Consider the following 20,122-nt stretch of genomic DNA (forward strand, 5'->3'; position numbering starts at 1 on the left):
AAGATGCTAAGATTTGCATTGGGTGTGACTTGGATGGATAGGATTAGAAATAAGGACATTAGAGGGTCATCTCAGGTTGGACGGTTGGGAGACAAAATCAGAGTGGCGAGATTGCGTTGGTTTGGACGTGTGCAGAGGAGAGATGCTGGGTATATTGGGAGAGGGATGTTAGAAGAGGAAAAGGAAGGCCTAAGAGAAGGTTTATGGATGTGGTGAGAGAGGACATGCAGGTGGTGGGATGATGAGGACTGGAAGATATGGAACAAGATCTACCTATCTATTATATAGTGCCTTTCATCTATCTATCTATCTATCTATCTATCTATCTATCTATCTATCTATCTATCTATCTATCTATCTATCTAGTGCCTTTCCTATCTATCTATCTATCTATCTATCTATCTATCTATCTATCTATCTATCTATCTATCTATCTATTATATAGTGATTTTCATCTATCTATCTATCTATCTATCTATCTACCTATTATATAGTGCCTTTTATCTATCTATCTATCTATCTATCTATCTATCTATCTATCTATCTATCTATCTATCTATCTATCTATGTATCTATCTATCTATCTATCTATCTATTATATAGTGCCTTTCATCTATCTATCTATCTATCTATCTATCTATCTATCTATCTATCTATCTATCTATCTATCTGTGATATAGTGCCTTTCATCTATCTATCTATCTATCTATCTATCTATCTATCTATCTATCTATCTATCTATCTATCTATCTATCTATCTATCTATCTATGTATCTATCTATCTATCTATCTATCTATTATATAGTGCCTTTCATCTATCTATCTATCTATCTATCTATCTATCTATCTATCTATCTATCTATCTATCTATCTATCTATCTGTGATATAGTGCCTTTCATCTATCTATCTATCCATCTATCTATTATATAGCGGATTTCCTATCTATCTATCAATCAAATTTTGTCCGAAATACTCTACCATAGGAACGTTTTTTACGAGCTCGCGTTTCCAGTCGGACGCGAATTAGCGCCGTACAGAGAAGTGCGCGCCGGGCCCGTCTGACAGGTACGTAAGTGAATCTACCGATTTAATGCCTGTTTTTAAACACGAACAAGTTTTTTCGGAGTTTAGAATAGCACATCGTGTGAGTGTGATATGAATGGGGCGAGTTTGCCGTCTGCTGTTCCGTAGATTTATTTTACTCGACGGTTTTCATTCAAAGGGAAAACTGAACTCGCGAACTCTGAGGGCTCCATTTGACAGGCACCCCATTAACACACAGCCCGTTACGGCCACCCTCCGGTTCAGCAGTCCGATTATCCCGTGCCGTTTTCGGCGAGTCTGCGCCCATCCCGTGAGTAATGCAAAGCGAGCAACAAGCTCTGGACGGGCCGAGAAGCCAAAGTGACACACGGCCGGTTAAAGTAATGGAGACCAAAAAGACTGAAGAGTAAAAGAAAAAAAAGAGACAAGTGCCATTGTGTGAGACGAGAAAACAAATTCTGTTCTGTCGATTTATTTTAGTTGCGCCTCTGAGCAACAGCAAGGTAACATGTACACTTTTTTCCCCACTGAAGTCTTCTGATAGATAGAAGTTTGTTTGTTCCCGGGTGGGAATTTGACTTTTTACAGAAGTCTCAAAAATAAATAAGTAAAGAGATATATTATGATAACAAAAATACAAAACCCGTCTCATTTACACATAAGAAGGACTAAAAAGAAGGAAAACTTCTGCCTTGGCAGTCCTAGTCCTAGTGAGGCGCCACACAGGCGTGTTGCTGTTGATATAAAGGAGCCCCCGCCGCGTTTCTTGACCCACTTCTGCTGGATAATTTCTCAGTATGAGGGAGTCAGAGAGAGGATGTGCAGCGATGGTCAGAATGACACGGAGTGCTGTCTTCATTCTCTCCTGTATGGCTACCAGGGGGTTCAGAGTGTGTGTCATAACTGAGCCTGCCCTTTAAATTAGCTGGTTGATTCAGAGAGGCGAGTCCTGTTGTTACTGACCACCCGAACCCACTGCAGTTTGCCTGTCTGCCAAAGAATGAAGTGGACATCTCTATGATCTGTCTGATCCACAAGGCAGGACAAAGCTGGCAGCAGCTGTGCGATTTCTGTTTTTTAAATTTCTCCAGTGCCCTCAATATCACCCAGCCATCCCTGTTAAAGGATATGTTCAATGTTTTTCAAGTCAGAGTTATTTCTTGCTCTTCTTACTTCTTTATTTAAATAAAATGCTATAAAGTTCTTTTAATGTCGATAGTGACATCCTTCATATCCTCAGAAACTTGGTGATGACCACTGTGGTGTGCTGGGCTGGTAACATCACTTCAGGAGGGGCCCACCGAATTAACAGGCTAATTAAAAGGGCATGCTTAGTTATGGGATGTAGTCAGGACCCCCTGGAGGTAGTGGTGGAGCAGAGAACACTGAGTGACATTATGAACAATGCTGCACATCCTCTCTGTGACACACACCAACTCTGAGGACTTTCAGTTAATGAATTGTTCAGCAGAAGTGGGTCAAGAAACCCAACTGGGGGTCCTTTATACCAATAGCAATAAGCCTGTGTAGTGCCACACTGGGACTGAAACTGCCAAGTCAGACATCTTGTTTTCTTTTTAAATTTTCTTTGGTTTTAGTCATCTACAGTGCATCCGGAAAGTATTCACAGCGCATCACTTTTTCCACATTTTGTTATGTTACAGCCTTATTCCAAAATGGATACAATTCATTTTTTCCCTCAGAATTCTACACACAACACCCCATAATAACAATGTGAAAAAAGTTTACTTGAGGTTTTTGCAAATTTATTAAAAATAAAAAAACTGAGAAAGCACATGTCCATAAGTATTCACAGCCTTTGCCATGAAGCTCCAAATTGAGCTCAGGTGCACACTGTTTCCCCTGATCATCCTTGAGATGTTTCTGCAGCTTCATTGGAGTCCACCTGTGGTAAATTCAGTTGACTGGACCTGATTTGGAAAGGCACACACCTGTCTATAGAAGGTCCCACAGTTGACAGTTCATGTCAGAGCACAAACCAAGCATGAAGTCAAAGGAATTGTCTGTAGACCTCCGAGACAGGATTGTCTCGAGGCACAAATCTGGGGAAGGTTACAGAAAAAATTCTTCTGCTTTGAAGGTCCCAATGAGCACAGTGGCCTCCATCATCCGTAAGGAAGTTTGAAACCACCAGGACTCTTCCTAGAGCTGGCCGGCCATCTAAACTGAGTGATCGGGGGAGAAGGGCCTTAGTCAGGGAGGTGACCAAGAACCCGATGGTCACTCTGTCAGAGCTCCAGAGGTCCTCTGTGGAGAAAGGAGAACCTTCCAGAAGGACAACCATCTCTGCAGCAATCCACCAATCAGGCCTGTATGGTAGAGTGGAAAGACGGAAGCCACTCCTTAGTAAAAGGCACATGGCAGCCCACCTGGAGTTTGCCAAAAGGCACCTGAAGGACTCTCAGACCATGAGAAAGAAAATTCTCTGGTCTGATGAGACAAAGATTGAACTCTTTTGTGTGAATGCCAGGCGTCACGTTTGGAGGAAACCAGGCACCATCCCTACAGTGAAGCATGGTGGTAGCCGCATCATGCTGTGGGGATGTTTTTCAGCGGCAGGGACTGGGAGACTAGTCAGGATAAAGGGAAAGATGACTGCAGCAAAGTACAGAGACATCCTGGATGAAAACCTGCTCCAGAGCGCTCTTGACCTCAGACTGGGGCGACGGTTCATCTTTCAGCAAGACAACGACCCTAAGCACACAGCCAAGATATCAAAGGAGTGGCATCAGGACAACTCTGTGAATGTCACTTGAGTGGCCCAGCCAGAGCCCAGACTTGAATCTGATTGAACATCTCTGGAGAGATCTTAAAATGGCTGTGCACCGACGCTTCCCATCCAACCTGATGGAGCTTGAGAGGTGCTGCAAAGAGGAATGGGCGAAACTGGCCAAGGATAGGTGTGCCAAGCTTGTGGCATCATATTCAAAAAGACTTGAGGCTGGAATTGCTGCCAAAGGGGCATCGACAAAGTATTGAGCAAAGGCTGTGAATACTTATGTACATGGGATTTCTCAGTTTTTAAATTTTTAATAAATTTGCAAAAACCTCAAGTAAACTTTTTTCATGTTGTCATTATGGGGTGTTGTGTGTAGAATTCTGAGGAAAAAAATGAATTGAATCCATTTTGGAATAAGGCTGTAACATAACAAAATGTGGAAAAAGTGATGAAGCGCTGGGAATACTTTCCGGATGCTATCTATCTATCTATCTAATCACAGAGTTGCCTGACTGACTCCCTCACTGTTTCCTGTTTAGTTAAAAGGCTGGAGTGGTGGTACGGTAGCAGGCTGGTACATGTACATCCATAGGCCTTTACTAAGGAATGGCATTGATATATCAATATTTAGAGTGATTACCCCAGTTATATAAAAAAAAAAAAAATATAAAACCTCCAAAATGGTTTAATGGAAACCTGATGTTATAGGAAAAAGAAAATTAGCCAACCAGTGTTTTTTATTTGTCGATATTTGTTGGTAACAGTGTGGTAGCGAGTGGGCATGTCCTTTTTCTGTGTCCGCACAGAGAAATGGAGTTTGCAGTTCATGCAAGTAAATGGCGGCAGCACAGCAGTACCACCGACCAGGCTGAGGCCATAATCATGCAGAGAAGTGGAGGTGCTGCTTTTTATGCAAATGAACACCACTACCAAAAGCAAAATGGAAGAATGTTTGTCTAGGGGATTCATTCATAAAAAAATGTTGCCTGGATATGAACATGAAAATATGTGCTTGGCAAAAAATGAAAAAAAAAAATTGCTGTCTAAAACCTGGCGCATGCGTATTTCTACACAATTCACCCTTTATAATCCCTGTCACCTTCTAAATGTGTGTACCTGAACTCGCCTTGAGTGCTGTCCTGAAACATCCATATGTGGCGCATGCTAATCAACCTCATACATATGCAATCACCATACTACAGAATTTCATTGGCTGGTAGAGCAGTTTCCTCCTGACGCATCAAGACTCCGCCTCCCCTCATTCAAGAGTATCAGGCTATGCTCCACAGCTGAGAGCACAAGATCAGGCATAGCATTATAGCGCCTCTCCTCCGCATTCATGGATTCGATGAGCCTGTGGCACTGCTGAGGTGTTAGGGAATCCCAGAATGCTTTGATCGCAGCCTTCAGCTTGTCTGCATTGTTGGCTTTGGTGTCTCTCATCATCATTGCTGCTCTCTGCATATAGCGATCTACACACCTCCAAGGCTGTGAGTCCAAACGGCCGTTTTTGTGTTTACAGACGGCATGTCTGTGGATGTTTTAAAGGAACAACAGAATCCTGAATATGCTGACTTTGCCAAGAAAGAACAACCATCATCTTTGTGCATCTCTGCAGGTGTGTTCTCATCATGTCCGCTACTATTTTTTCCCCATCTACACTACACCTCAAAAGTTTCAGAGCACCTCAGTTTTTTCAGTTTTTATGGAATTGCACGCAGTTTAATGTCTTAATGTTTCATCCGAATTGCCCGATGTTAAGAGTGGTTACCAGCAGGGGTCAGTGCTGGGGCCGCTGCTATTTCTGATATATATAAATGATTTAGATAGGAATATAAATAACAAGCTGGTTAAGTTTGCAGATGATGCCAAGAGAGGTGGATTAGTAGATAATTTGGAGTCCGTTATATCATCACAGAAGGACTTGGACAGCAGACAGGCTTGGGCAGAGGGTGGCGGATGAAATTTAACGTCAGTAAATGTAAAGTATTACACATAGGAAGTAAAAATGTGATGTTTGAATACACAATGGGAGGTCTGAAAATCGAGAGTCCACCTTAAGAGAAGGATTGAGGAGTCGTAGTGGACTCTAAGCTATCGACTGTCAGACAGTGTTCAGAAACCATTAAGAAGGCTAACAGAATGTCAGGTTATATAGCGCCTTGATGTGTGGAGTACAAGTCACAGGAGGGTCTGCTCAAGCTTTATAACACACTGGTGAGGCCTCATCTGGAGTCCTGTGTGCAGTTTGGGCCTCCAAAAAGACATAGCAGCACTAGAGAAGGTCCAGAGAAGAGCAACTAGGGTGATTATGGGGGGCTACAGGGTGTGAGTTATGAGGAAAGATAAAAAGAGCTGAGCCTTTATAGTGATGAAGAGGAGACCTGACTGAAGTGTTAAAAATGATGAAGGGAATTAGTCCAGTGGATCGAGACAGTTATTTTAAAATGAGTTAATCAAGAACACGGGGACACTGTTGAAAACTTGTGAAGGTTAAATTTTGCACAAACATTAGGAAGTTTTTCTTTACACAAAGAATGACAGACACTTGGAATAAGTGACCAAGTAGTGTGGTTGTTAGTAAGACTTTAGGGACTTTCAAAACTCGACTTGATGTTTTTTTGGAAGAAATAAGTGGACAGGACTGGCGAGCTTTGTTGGGCTGAATGGCCTGTTTGCGTCTAGATTGTTCTAATGTTCGTGAAATCAAGAGACAGAAGAAATAAACAGTGGCAAATAAAAAAATAAGTCAAGGAAATCATTAAATGTACAACATTTTATTCAGATTTTGGATTCATCAAAGTAGCCTGCACCTTTTGCTGATATTACAGCCAAATTGTGGTAACTCTTGTGACTCAGAATGCCAGTCACCTTGTGCAAGTCACCAACTCTGCCTCCAGCCAAAGAACCCCAGACCATCACACCACTTAACAGTTGGTGTCACACACTGAGGAACCATCATGTCACCAACCCGACGGCGTACAAACACCCTGTGTGGTGATTTCAGATTTTGATTCATTTGGTCCATAAGATTTTCTTCCAGTTGTCCACAGCTGGTATTTCTGTGGCCTGTTGGGTCCTTTAATGAACGTCTTTCTTCCTTTCAAACCTGCAGCACAAAGCCTCCTCTTCACACTACAAACTGACACTTAATTTTGTCGACCCGCACTGTTAAGCTGTGCTTGAAGCTGTGAGGCGCCTGTGGTCACACAAGCTGGTGACCCTCAGAAACTGGTCTTCTGATTGGCTTGTGACTTTGGGGTTGCCTGATCTCTTCCTATCAGAGTTTCTTCCCGTTTCGAGTTGCCTTTGGATTGTGTAGGACACCACTGGACTCACTGACACTTTGACTTTGTTTGCAGTTTCTGTACATGAAAGGCCTACACTTCTCAGGGTTGTAATACTTGGCCTCATTTAATTTTTTAACTACCGTTTTCTTGCCATTATCACTAGAATATTGCCCACGTAGCACTTCATCGGTTGTAGTAACACTGTCTGTTCCAACTTGGCTTTAAGACACACAGAGGGTTCTTAAGTAATCAGCAGAAGTTGGGACACCTGTGCAAATAGTTTGCTTCAACGTTCAAGGCTTCATTTACTTTAATCGCTCCAGAACATCTATAGGTTGTAACCTATTAGTTCCTTAATTAAGGCCCACCTGTTATTCTGACATTTCCTTGTTCTTTCAGATTTTTGCTAACCTAAACTTTACATTTGAACCCCTGGCAGTTTACTGCTTACCGTTTCACCATTTTAGGTCATTCATTGCATTTCAACTGATTACATTTAAAGAAAAACTGAGGAGTTCTAAAAGTTTTGATGGGTAGTGTAATTATCTTTGTGACGCACCAAGTGGCCTTCCATAGGTGAATCGAGCCCGATCATCCGAGTGAGGGGGTGTCGAGCGCAGCTGTTAATGCGGTGGCCCACTTCAGACCCATCACCTTTATAAACAATTGCCTTTGTGATCCAGTGGTTGGGAAGCACTGCACTAAGGTAAGTTGGAGTCCTCATGTCTCCTGGTTTCAAATGTTACAACATGCTGTTGTATTTCCACCTGTCCTTCTGTTCCGAGGAGAATTCCATGAAGGGCCTTTACTAACATTAGTGTGGATATATTCACAGAACCTTCATGGAGTGTTGTTACAAAGAAAATTGTCAGTAGGCCTTCAGAATACTAATACTGTCAAGAGAAAGTCTCGTCTTGGACCGCCAGTCTTGTGCCCTGTTGCACTCGTCACTTAGTTGTCACTTTACATGCAGTCCTTCAGTAACACAATAGCAGAAGCATTTATGGAGACCTTATAGATGGTGGATGGTATATTTTGTGAAGCATGGTGCGTGGACGTTTGCCACCGCTCATCTGTTTCTTCTTCCAGGACACACATTTTGTATCCCAGGTGTCCATTTCAGACACCCCCCCACACTTTGATTGTCCTCCCTGGTCTTTAGTTACTTATTTATTTTATCTTCTTTCTACAGGTAACTGACCATAATGATGCGCTACTGGGGGGAGATTCCTGCCCCTGCAGCACCGCCCAGCCGGAGCTCCTTCGATCTTCTACAGCGGGAGTTCCGCTCAGTAGAGGTACAAGACCCCCCAATGCACCAGCCCTCCGCCCAGCGCCCTCGGCCAACGACCATGCTGGACATTCCCTCAGAGCCCTGCAGCCTAACAATCCACACTATTCAACTCAGCCAGCATACCCGCCGTCTTCGTGCCCTCCTGGCAGCCGCACAGGGTCAGTCTCAGGGTGAGGGTGCAGGAAGCGGGGCTAATCGGCTGGACGAAAGTGAGGGTCTGCCTCCTCGCCCTGTAACTCCTGCTCTGCCTGATGATTTACTCCCTCTTGACAGTAAGGCTCCTTATCAGCCATTCCAGCTCCGGCACAGTGATCCGGAAAGTGACTTCTACAAGTAAGTGGTGCCCAGATTACAATCTACTGTATACAAGTAAAACCATAGTACCCCCTGTCTGTCTTTTGAAGTTTTTGACTTTGATGTTACTTATCCATTTTGCTCACTGAGGATGTGATTTCACCAAGTCTGTTTGTGTTTCTGTTTGTTCACCAATCAAGTGACGATGGCTGAACTGATCTTCAAGTTATTTTGCATGTAGGTTGCTGTTGGTCCAACTTAAAATACGGGCTGTATGGTGTTTCAAAAAGTTCATCATGGGTTGGGCAGAAATGCATCACTCTAAAATGGCTGAGTTGAAGTTCTTTAAATTTTGCATGCAGGTTTGTTGAGTTGAGTGGCACCTTGCCTGGAGAAGTGGCCTGAGTTGCCTCGATAGCTTGCATATTGTAATCTTTCTAGTTAGCCAATAAAAAGGGTCATTTTGCTTGACTTCTCACTATATCCATAATGGCTAACACGGTACATCACCTTAGTACTACATGCATATTACTGTTAATACAACCTGAAAGCCATTAAAAAATTCCTTTGAGAAGCAGGTTGTAATGGGGCTTGGGCATTTGTGCAAAATCAAAACCGTTCATCACCGGCAAAATAGTTTGGCCGCTAGTAACGGAGTTGGGTAGATTTTTTTTCTAGCGATCTTTTCAGAATCAGAATTGCCATTCACTGTTTTTAATCTGCCTGAAATAACTTGTAACTTGTGCAATGCCACTCCTTATTCAGGAAAATATTCCAGTCGTCCCATGAGAGAAAGACTTTCCGAGACTGCGGTCATAAAGCTTATGAAGCCGTTTCTGGACAAAGGCAGAACCGTAACAACAGTTGGGTAAAGTGCGACAGGAGCTTCCACCTGCAGTTAATGGCACTTCAGTACCCATGTAGTTTGTCAGCATGCCCGTGTCGATCAAACTAAGGAAGTGACCTTATGCGTTAGAGAGATAAGTAAATAAATCAAGGTAGATAACATTCGATGTGGCTTTTATATAAGTAACACTATTGGACTCTACCCCCTGCTCGCTTCGCTTGCCAACCCCTGTGTGGGCCCTACGCGCTCGTCATTTTCCGGATCTGCCGCTTACGATGAATCGTGCTGTGCTTTTGAATAAACACGATTATCAACTCTATCTTTGATATCTCCGTCTTTCGAAACTATTATTGATGACAATTTGGCACATGTTTCTTTATTATATACCAGTAACAGCGCACTGCACGATAAAGTGCAGTGAATACACTTGACTTGAGCATTTCTAGTTTTCATGTTCTTTCTCTGTATGTTTAGCATTCGTTTGCTCAGAGGTTGATGAACTTGCTCCTGAGCAGCTCTTCTTTTCTCCACCCTAACAGCCCGCTTCTTCTCTTCTTTCGTAGGCATCTTTTCACGTTAATTAAACTGATTAAGTCAGTGTTTATGTTGCAATTACTTAGTACGTTTTTCCTTAATTTTTCACTTAAGCTGGCGCTTAAGTTTTCAATCTGCCTCAAGAACGATTTAAGATATGAAGAGGTAGAGGAAGTGATGGTGAAGGTGGGAGGGATAAGAACGACGCCTGTATGCATGCGCCGCATGGCCGCCCTACTGCCAAGAGTTGATTCTACAATAACATAAAATAAAAATAAAAAGAGGAATATCCTTGGAGGTCAATTATCACCCCAAAAGCGGATAGTAGACGTCACGTAGTATATGTGTACCAAATTTCAGGTCAATAGTTCAAACGGTTTGCAAGCTACAGGTGATTTAATATCCTGGACAGACAAACGAACAGCCACGGTAGTGTATTATATAAGAAGATGCTAGCATGATCTTTCGGATTCATATAGAAATCCTAGAAAACTTCTTTTTTTGTGTTTTTCAGATAAATTTCATGTAAAGTGTGATACTTTGGGACGTATGGATTTGTATCCATTATTGGCAGTAGAATTTCTAATACGTCTGTTTGTTAACTCTTTCAATTCTATATTGCATCAATTCTCCCTGATCATAAATATAAACCTGACCAAATTGTGGTTTCTTTGAAATCAAACTTGTGGTAGCTTTAATTGTTGCGGGGCTACAGATTCTCATAGTGTATGTTCCTGAATCGTGTAAATCTATGTTTTGAGCATTGAATGATGCGAACACGAACAGTTTATTGTAGATTCGGATATTTTGCCTGTAGTGTTTGTGGATTTCACTTTCGCCAAATAACAAATTTTATTTCTTGTGGATACACCTCTTCATTGGGAAGAAATACTACTTTTCCCTGATGGCAACATGAATTAGACGATCTGCAAGTCTCCGACTTAAACTTTAAAGCCGAACAATATCTACAGTGCATCCAGAAAGTATTCCCAGCGCATCACTTTTTCCACATTTTGTTATGTTACGGCCTTATTCCAAAATGGATTCAATTCATTTTTTTCCTCAGAATTCTACACACAACACCCCATAATGACAACATGAAAAAAGTTTAGATGAGGTTTTTGCAAATTTATTAAAAATTTAAAAACTGAGAAATCCCATGTCCATAAGTATTCATAGCCTTTGCTCAATACTTTGTTGATGCACCTTTGGCAGCAATTACATCCTCAAGTCTTTTTGAATATGATGCCACAAGCTTGGCACACCTATCCTTGGCCAGTTTGGCCCATTCCTCTTTGCAGCACCTCTCAAGCTCCATCAGGTTGGATGGGAAGCGTCGGTGCACAGTCATTTTAAGATCTCTCCAGAGATGTTCAATCGGATTCAAGTCTAGGCTCTGGCTGGGCCACTCAAGGACATTCACAGAGTTGTCCTGAAGCCACTCCTTTGATATCTTGGCTGTGTGCTTAGGGTCGTTGTCCTGCTGAAAGATGAACCGTCGCCCCAGTCTGAGGTCAAGAGCGCTCTGGAGCAGGTTTTCATCCAGGATGTCTCTGTACATTGCTGCAGTCATCTTTCCCTTTATCCTGACTAGTCTCCCAGTTCCTGCCGCTGAAAAACATCCCCACAGCATGATGCTGCCACCACCATGCTTCACTGTAGGAATGGTATTGGCCTGGTGATGAGCAGTGCCTGGTTTCCTCCAAACGTGACGCCTGGCATTCACACCAAAGAGTTCAATCTTTGTCTCATCAGACCGGACAATTTTCTTTCTCATGGTTTGAGAGTCCTTCAGGTGCCTTTTGGCAAACTCCAGGCGGGCTGCCATGTGCCTTTTACTAAGGAGTGGCTTCTTCTGGCCACTCTACCATACAGGCCTGATTGGTGGATTGCTGCAGAGATGGTTGTCCTTCTGGAAGGTTCTCCTCTCTCCACAGAGGACCACTGGAGCTCTGACAGAGTGACCATTGGGTTCTTGGTCATCTCCCTGACTAAGGCCCTTCTCCCCCGATTGCTCAGTTTAGATGGCCGGCCAGCTCTAGGAAGAGTCCTGGTGGTTTCGAACTTCTTCCACTTACGGATAATGGAGGCCACTGTGCTCATTGGGACCTTCAAAGCAACAGAAATTTTTCTGTAACCTTCCCCAGATTTGTGCCTCGAGACAATCCTGTCTCGGAGGTCTACAGACAATTCCTTTGACTTCATGCTTGGTTTGTGCTCTGACATGAACTGTCAACTGTGGGACCTTCTATAGACAGGTGTGTGCCTTTCCAAATCATGTCCAGTCAACTGAATTTACCACAGGTGGACTCCAATGAAGCTGCAGAAACATCTCAAGGATGATCAGGGGAAACAGGATGCACCTGAGCTCAATTTTGAGCTTCATGGCAAAGACTGTGAATACTTATGTACATGTGCTTTCTCAATTTTTGTATTTTTAATAAATTTGCAAAAATCTCAAGTAAACTTTTTTCACGTTGTCATTATGGGGTGTTGTGTGTAGAATTCTGAGGAAAAAAATGAATTTAATCCATTTTGGAATAAAGCTGTAACATAACAAAATGTGGAAAAAGTGATGAAGCGCTGTGAATACTTTCAGGATGCACTTGTATTTACAAAACACAAGAAAACGATCACAGGGGTCAAGCTTATTTTTGGATTCACAGTAGCTGAGAGAAATAGAATAAATAAGTCTGCTCTTTACCTTTTATTTCTGGCATAATGAAACTGCCATCTGTTTGGTGTATTTAGAACAAGATTGTCTTTGGCGGGATAGGATGGTTAACTCCGTTTTTAACTGATCTTACTGTGATTAATGGGATATGACCATACTAGCTTAGTGAAATGCCTCCTTTCTAAAACAGGCTTACTGGTACAATGACAAGTATGTCTGTTTCGATTCTGTTGTGTGTTTACGAACCTCTCGTCACCTTCAACATTACTCCTGGGAATGGGCATATCTTATATATAAACATCTACGTGTGGAAGTGTGTGTGTCTGTCCAGCCCAGATGTGAGAGGTGGAGTTGGGGTAAGGGCTCCACCTCCGAGAAAACAGAAAACTAAATGTCTACGTGAGGAAGTGTGTGTGTCTGTCTGGCCGGCCCGGACGTGCGAGTCTACTACAGCATGAAGCTCAGAGAGTCGGCAAGGCAGCCTCAAGTTAACAAGTCGGAAGAAGAAAGCGAATCTGTTGCCAAAGTAAAACCGCCAAGAAAAGAGAGAAACTCTTGCGCAAGCGAGACAAGCACATCGGCAAAATGGTATCCATTTTACTTTTCCTCCCGCCGCTAATACACAAGTGAGGGGAACACGTCAGCAAAATGAAACCTCCTAGGAGAGAGACACCCGGAGATGTTCCTTTCAATTACCTGACGTCTCTAAATTTCAATTTTTTTTCTGATGATTTCAATAGTTTCTTGGACCCCAGGCTTTTTACAACACGGGCTTACACAACTAGTGTATATATGTATACAAGGGGGTACCCAAAAATAACCGGAATTGAAAAAAAGAATTGTTTTAATAATTTTTACTTTCTGAAACTTTAGTCTCCTTCAAAGTACTCTCCATGTGAATGAATGAATGCACTCGTCGCAACGGCTTTCCAACTGGTGGGAACATTTTTGGAATCAATAAAGAGGAACATTGTCCAAGGCCTGCAGCGATTTTTCTTTGACTTTTTCCACTATACAAAAACGCTTTCCTTTGAGTTCTTCATTCATATGCGGGAACAAGAAAAAGTCACACAGAGCAAAAATCAGCTGAGTAGGGAAAGTGGCAAGAACTCCAAGACACACACAAGTTAATTCAGATATCTCTTCAATAGTCCAACAGCAATCTTCGTAAAATTGTCTTGCAAACTTTTTCAAGATTTTCGTCATTCCTAATTGTGGAAGGTCGGCCAGATCTCGGTTGGTCTTCAAGTGAAATTTCCCCTCGTTTGAAACGTGAAAACCACTTGTAGACCTGCCTTTTAGTTAAAGCTTCTTCTGTAAAGGCAGTTTCAAGCATCACTACAGTTTCAGCAGCTGTTTTTCCCTACGAGAAAACAAAATTTAACGCAGATTCACTGTTCTTTATGATCACCCATCATAAAAATCACAGAACACATTTAATATGCAGCAAGAAAAACTGACACGGAATGACATAAGAACAATACTCAACAGACTGCAGCAGAATACTGTAAGTGTGCTACACCGAGTGGCGAAATTCGCAACTAAGCCGAGATTGAGCACCAGGGACAGATTCCGGTTATTTTTGGGTGCTCCTTGTATTTTATACAGTATCTGCCAAATAATCCAGAGTACACGACACGTCTTTTGTCCTTGTAGGGCCTCGTCAAGTTTATGGTCTTTTATATCCCCTTACGGTGATTGAACCTCTAATGTTGCGCCACGATGGCTGGTTTGCTTACTTGACAGGGTGAAGATCAGAGTTTTACATTCTTAGTTCTGAATTGCAGTCTGATTATTTGGGTGGTTACCTTACAGGTAACGCTTGTGTTTGGTCGGCCAGTCGACAAGCATCTGCCACGTCCTCTCAGTTGCGTGAAACAGATCAAAGATATGTTATACAGTATATGCCAAATAGTACAAAGAGTACACGACATGTAAAGAGAGAGAGAGTCAGACTTGGTGTTGAATCTTAATTTTATTTTTGTTTTATTATTTTTTTTTTTTTTATGCAGAGGCAAAGGAGAACCTGTGACAGAACTCAACTGGCCATCATGTCGCCAGTTACTCTATCAGTCGGTTGCTACCATCCTGGCTCATGCAGGCTTTGAAATGGCTAATGAAAGTGTTCTAGAGACCCTGACGGACTTGGCTCATGAATACTACCTTCGTCTCACCCGACTGCTGCGTGTGGCGGTGGATCGTGAGGCTCGCCTTGGAACTACGCCTTTCCCTGATGTGGTGGAGCAGGTATTTCATGAGACCGGCATTGGCAGTGTGCTGGCACTGCAGAAGTTCTGGCAGCAACGTATAAAAGACTACCATAGCTACATGCTTCAGGTGAGAATCCGCACAAGCTCTTGTTTAAGGTTTCAGTTTTATTTGAGCGTTGTACATTAGAGTACCTATTAACACTTGACCTCAACTCAGCATTCTCAACATTTTCTTAATCCAACCATTAGTACTAAGGGATTGGAGACAATCCCAGCAGCCCCCAGCGTGAAGCTGGAACCAATCTTAGATAGGGCACCAGCCCAGTGCACCCAACTGCACTCACACTTTGGGGCACAGTCAGTTTACAGTAATCCTTTGGGATGTGAGAGTAAAACCCTCCTCAGACACAGGAGGATGTGCAGACTCCATACAGATAATGACAGGTACAGCATTTAAAGCTAGGATTGTGGGTTATGGATTCAACAAAACTAACTGTGGTTCACCTCGTTCTATCTACCTCACACAACTGTAACAGACTTGTCCATCACACACCTACCTGCACGTTACACTTTATATTTCTATTCTGTTTTTATACTTTATGCTGCCTCTGTTACTTATTATCTATCTGCTACTTATTATTTATGTTTATCTTTAAACGTTGGTTTTTGTCATTTGGTGTGGACAGCTGTTTTGTCTTGGTAAGAGTAATATATCGCTCTACTTTCCCCTATTGTATTATTAATATGTAGCCTTTGTCAGAATGTCTCTGATATCACAGACTTACCACTGTTTATAAGGTATTATAGTATACAGTAATCCCTCCTCGATCGCGGGGGTTGTGTTCCAGAACGCCCCGCCAAAGGTGAAAATCCGTGAAGTAGAAGCCATATGTTTATATGGTTATTTTTATATTGTCATGCTTGGGTCACAAATTTGCACAGAAACACAGGAGGTTGTAGAGAGACAGGAACGTTATTCAAACACTGCAAACAAACATTTGTCTCTTTTTCAAAAGTTTAAACTGTGCTCCATGACAAGACAGAGATGACAGTTCCGTCTCACAATTAAATGAATGCAAACATATCTTCCTCTTCAAAGGAGTGTGCGTCAGGAGCAGAGAATGTCAGAGAGAGAGAGAGAAAAAAGCAAACAAAAATCAATAGGGCTGTTTGGCTTTTAAGTATTGAAGCACCGCCGCACAAAGCAGTTGCAAGGAAGGCAGCAGCTCACACCCCCTCTGTCAGGAGCAGAGAATGTCAGAGAGAGAGAGAGACAGAGAAAAACAAACAATCAAAAATCAATACATGCCCTTTGAGCTTTTAAGTATGCAAAGCACCATGTGGGAAACATGTCGCTTCACGAAGCAGCTGCACAGAAGGGAGCAACGTGAAGGTAATCTTTCAGCATTTTTAGACGAGCGTCTGTATCGTCTAGGTGTGCGAACAGCCCCCCTGCTCACACCCCCTCCGTCAGGAGCAGAGAATGTCAGAGCAAGAGAGAGAGAAAAGTAAAAATCAAAAAATCAATACGTGCTGTTTGATCTTTTAAGTATGCGAAGCACCGTGCAGGAAGCGTATCGCTTGATAAAGCAGCCATATGTAAGCCCAGCAAAGAAGAGAGCAATGTGAAGGTAATCTTTCAGCGTTTTTTGAGGAGCGGCCGTATCCTCTAGGGCAGGGGTCCCCAACCCCCGGTCCGCGGCCCACTACCGGTCCGCAGCCGTCTGATAGCCGGGCCGCGAGAGAACTGCCGGCGATGGCGACTCACTCAGACTTTTCAGAATGCTTGGCGGGCGGGGCTTTGCAGTGGTGCAGAGAGAGGAGAGAGACCGAGGTGAGAGAGTATTACAACAAAGTATTTTTATGGTCCTGACAGTTTCCCCATATGACACGAGTCTATAGAAATCACGTTACTACGAGGTACATTCAACAGATGCTTTCATTACAACGAAGTGACCTTGTAATGCTTGAACGAATCATCCACAGAGCAGTTAGATCTGTGGTCGCAGCTCAGTTGTGCACGTTTGCACAACGATCCCCAAACAGAAACATTGTAAAAAAATCTCTTTCTTCGAACTTTCCTCGTACTGTTTTTTTTTTTTTTTCTGTTTTTGTTGTCTGTGGTTTTCATTGATTCCTTTTGCTTATTGCTTGTCAACATTTGAAAAACATCCATTGGAATTTAACTCATTGTCACCCTCCTATAGAAACGGCAGACACGAAAAAAAGATTGCAGTGTTAATGTTTGTGATGTGCAATCTGTTGGATTGGCAAATGTAAAGCATATGTCTTTGTTATATGCAAAAAAAGAAGAAAAATCTCAGATTGCAAACGTATGCGAACTGCTTAATAACTTTAATAATAATAGAAATGTTATGTAAATTGTGTATAAAACTGCCCCCCCCCCCCCCAACCAACCCTAACCCCGTAGCGAAATCCCCCCCCCCATCCCCCCCTCCCCCCCCCGGACCGGTCCGTGGAAAAATTTGCATCTAATAAAGTGGTCCTTGCTGTCAGAAAGGTTGGGGACCACTGCTCTAGGGGTTCCCGTGCTCACAATATATTTGAGGAGTTTTATTTAATACGTAATACGCGCTCTGGTTGGGTAGCTTCTCGGCCATCTGCCAATAGCGTCCCTTGTATGAAATCAACTGGGCAAACCAACTGAGGAAGCATGTACCAGAAATTAAAAGACCCATTGTCTGTAGAAATCCGCGAACCAGCAAAAAATCTGCGATATATATTTAAATATGCTTACATATAAAATCCGCGATAGAGTGAAGCCACGAAAGTCGAAGCGCGATATAGCGAGGGATTACTGTATAACTTATCCCCACCTTCCCTCCTACATGTATAACCTCAGGCAATTAGGTGTAGTAAAAGACAAGCAGGAGTTAAGTTACAACTTAAACAATATATTATTGATAATATTCATAAATAATAACAATATGCAAAGTACGTTTGAATATTCGCAACCATACAACCTGATTAAATGGTGATATGTGTAGTTTCAGGCGGCACACAGACTTGTTAGGTACTTAAAAATTAGCCTTACGTCTCTTCCCTGAGTCTCATTTTTCCTGTCTTTCTTATTGTGGAGTCATGAACGCTGACCTCAGCTGAGGCAGGCAGCCTGCAGTGCTTTTAGAATATTAGAACAATCTGGACAAGAACAGGCCATTCCAACAAAGCTCACCAGTCCTATCCACTTAATTCTTCTAAAAAAACAAAAGGTCTAGTTTTGAAAGTCCCTAAAGTCTTACAGACCACCACACGACTTGGTCACTTATTCCTTGTGTCTGTGTCCTCTGTGTGAAGATAAACCTCCTAATGTTTGTGTGAAATTTACGCTTAACAAGTTTCCAACTGTGTCCCCCTTTGGATGCTGTTCTTCTTAAACGAGTTGTCACTGTGCTCTTGGGGTCATTTTGGCAGGTCATCCTTTCTTGGGAAGATTCTCCAGTGTTCAGAAAGTTCTCCATTTGAAAATAATGCTCCTTACTAAGGTGCACTGCAGTCCCACAACTGTAGAAATGGCTTTGTTACTCTTTCTGATTGGTAAGTTTCAACAACTGTTTTCCTCATCTCTTCTGGAAATGCCTTTGATTGAGGCCTGGCGCTTTTCTAAAAACCTTGTGGTGACAACTTCACTGTCATGGTGAGGGTCAGTATGTGGTGAGGCTTGACTGTGTTTGAAAGAAGATCAACCAAGCCGATTCCAGGGATACAGGGGATGACTTATGAGAAAAGATTAAAGGAGCTGAGCTTTACAGTTTAAATCAAAGGAGATGAAGAGGAGACATGATTGAAGTGTTTAAAATTATGAAGGGAATTAGTCCAGTGGATTGCGACTGTGACTTTAAAATGAATTTATCAAGAACACTGGGACACAGTTGGAAACTTGTTAAGGGTAAATTTTGCACAAACATTAGGAAATCTTTCTTCACACTGAGAACCACAGACACATGGGATAAGCTTCCAGGTATTGTGGTAGACAGAAAGACTCCAGGAACTTTCAAACCTCGACTTGATGTCATTTTAGAAGAATTACATGGGTAGGACTGACGAGCACGGTTAGGCCAGGTTTATACTTCACTCGACACATGCTCCAGCGGATGCTTCTGCTACGCAAGTGTTTTACTGTTTATACTCACGAGCATACTTTACCTAAATCTGGAGGAATCCACCAGGTGGCAGTGCGAGATATTATCACAGTGAGAACAGGTTCGGCTTCGCTGTGTTGTGAATTGCCTGGAACATCCATTAAATTCAGATGACACCTTAGCGCAATATCTCTGAAAAGGATGTTTAATGATTAAATCGATCAATCCAGGGATGTATCCATTCCAACAAGCTTTGGACACGAGGCAGAAACAATCCCTGGACGGGGCATCAGCTCATCACAAGGTGAATACAAGCACACACATACACTGGCGTCATTTTAGTGTCACCAAATCTGCATATCTTTGGAAGGAAACCGGAGCACAGTGTGGAAACCCAGCAGGAAAACATAGAAACTCCAGGCAGGGAATACCAGCGACGTGACTCCCTGCGAGACATCAGTGCTACTGTTCCGCCACCGTGCCACCCCCATGTGTGTAATTAGTATTAGTAATTAACAGTATTCATTATTTAAATGAAATTAATGATTTTTCTGTAAAATGTAACATGCATACTTTAATGCATTTCATCATGAAAGTGATATCAAGTGTAAGTCTAAGGATTCTAAATGTGCAGAGAGTTAGAATGTCATACATTTAATGTGTTCTGTGTGGTGCTCTATTGCTGTTTGCTGCTGCTGTCAGGTCAGGAGGAAGCCCCAGGAAAAAAAGGACACACAGAAGATGTGTCATGTCATTACGATCGTGAATATGCGACGCTTGAACATAAAAAGCACCACGAATGCATCTGTATGTCGGCGTTTTGCTTCACTACATTGAACCATTCATCATACATCGTAGCACGCACATCGATCCCCTAGGATCCGCATAGAGGCTTTCTGTCACATGTAGATAGTAAACAGAGACTCTGATGTCACATTCCGACTTTTATCACACTGCGCCCCCCCACCCCATTTTTTGCTGGTACTGCACCTCACGCACACATCATATTAATTTCTGAGGACCTGCTCAGAGGACGCATCAAATGAACGCTGGGAACACATTGTAGCCATGATGCATGTGCATACGCGTTC

General features: G+C 42.5%; 1 protein-coding gene across 2 annotated transcripts in view; it reads left to right on the forward strand.

The window, feature by feature from the left end:
- The first annotated feature begins 956 nt into the window (after positions 1-956).
- Positions 957-20,122, forward strand: part of supt7l (SPT7 like, STAGA complex subunit gamma) — a 29,533-nt gene continuing 10,367 nt past the window's right edge. The window contains exons 1-3 of one of the 2 annotated variants that reach the window (XM_028796337.2): positions 957-1,066; positions 8,268-8,702; positions 14,731-15,055. In XM_028796337.2, the coding sequence (XP_028652170.1) occupies positions 8,281-8,702; positions 14,731-15,055 (747 nt within the window). In that variant the 5' untranslated portion in view covers positions 957-1,066; positions 8,268-8,280. Of the gene's footprint in view, positions 1,067-7,588; positions 7,782-8,267; positions 8,703-14,730; positions 15,056-20,122 lie in introns of those variants that run through there. The other variant, XM_051925416.1, reaches the window with a different exon arrangement.

Source organism: Erpetoichthys calabaricus, chromosome 3 (assembly GCF_900747795.2).
Source record: "Erpetoichthys calabaricus chromosome 3, fErpCal1.3, whole genome shotgun sequence".
NCBI lineage: Eukaryota > Metazoa > Chordata > Cladistia > Polypteriformes > Polypteridae > Erpetoichthys > Erpetoichthys calabaricus.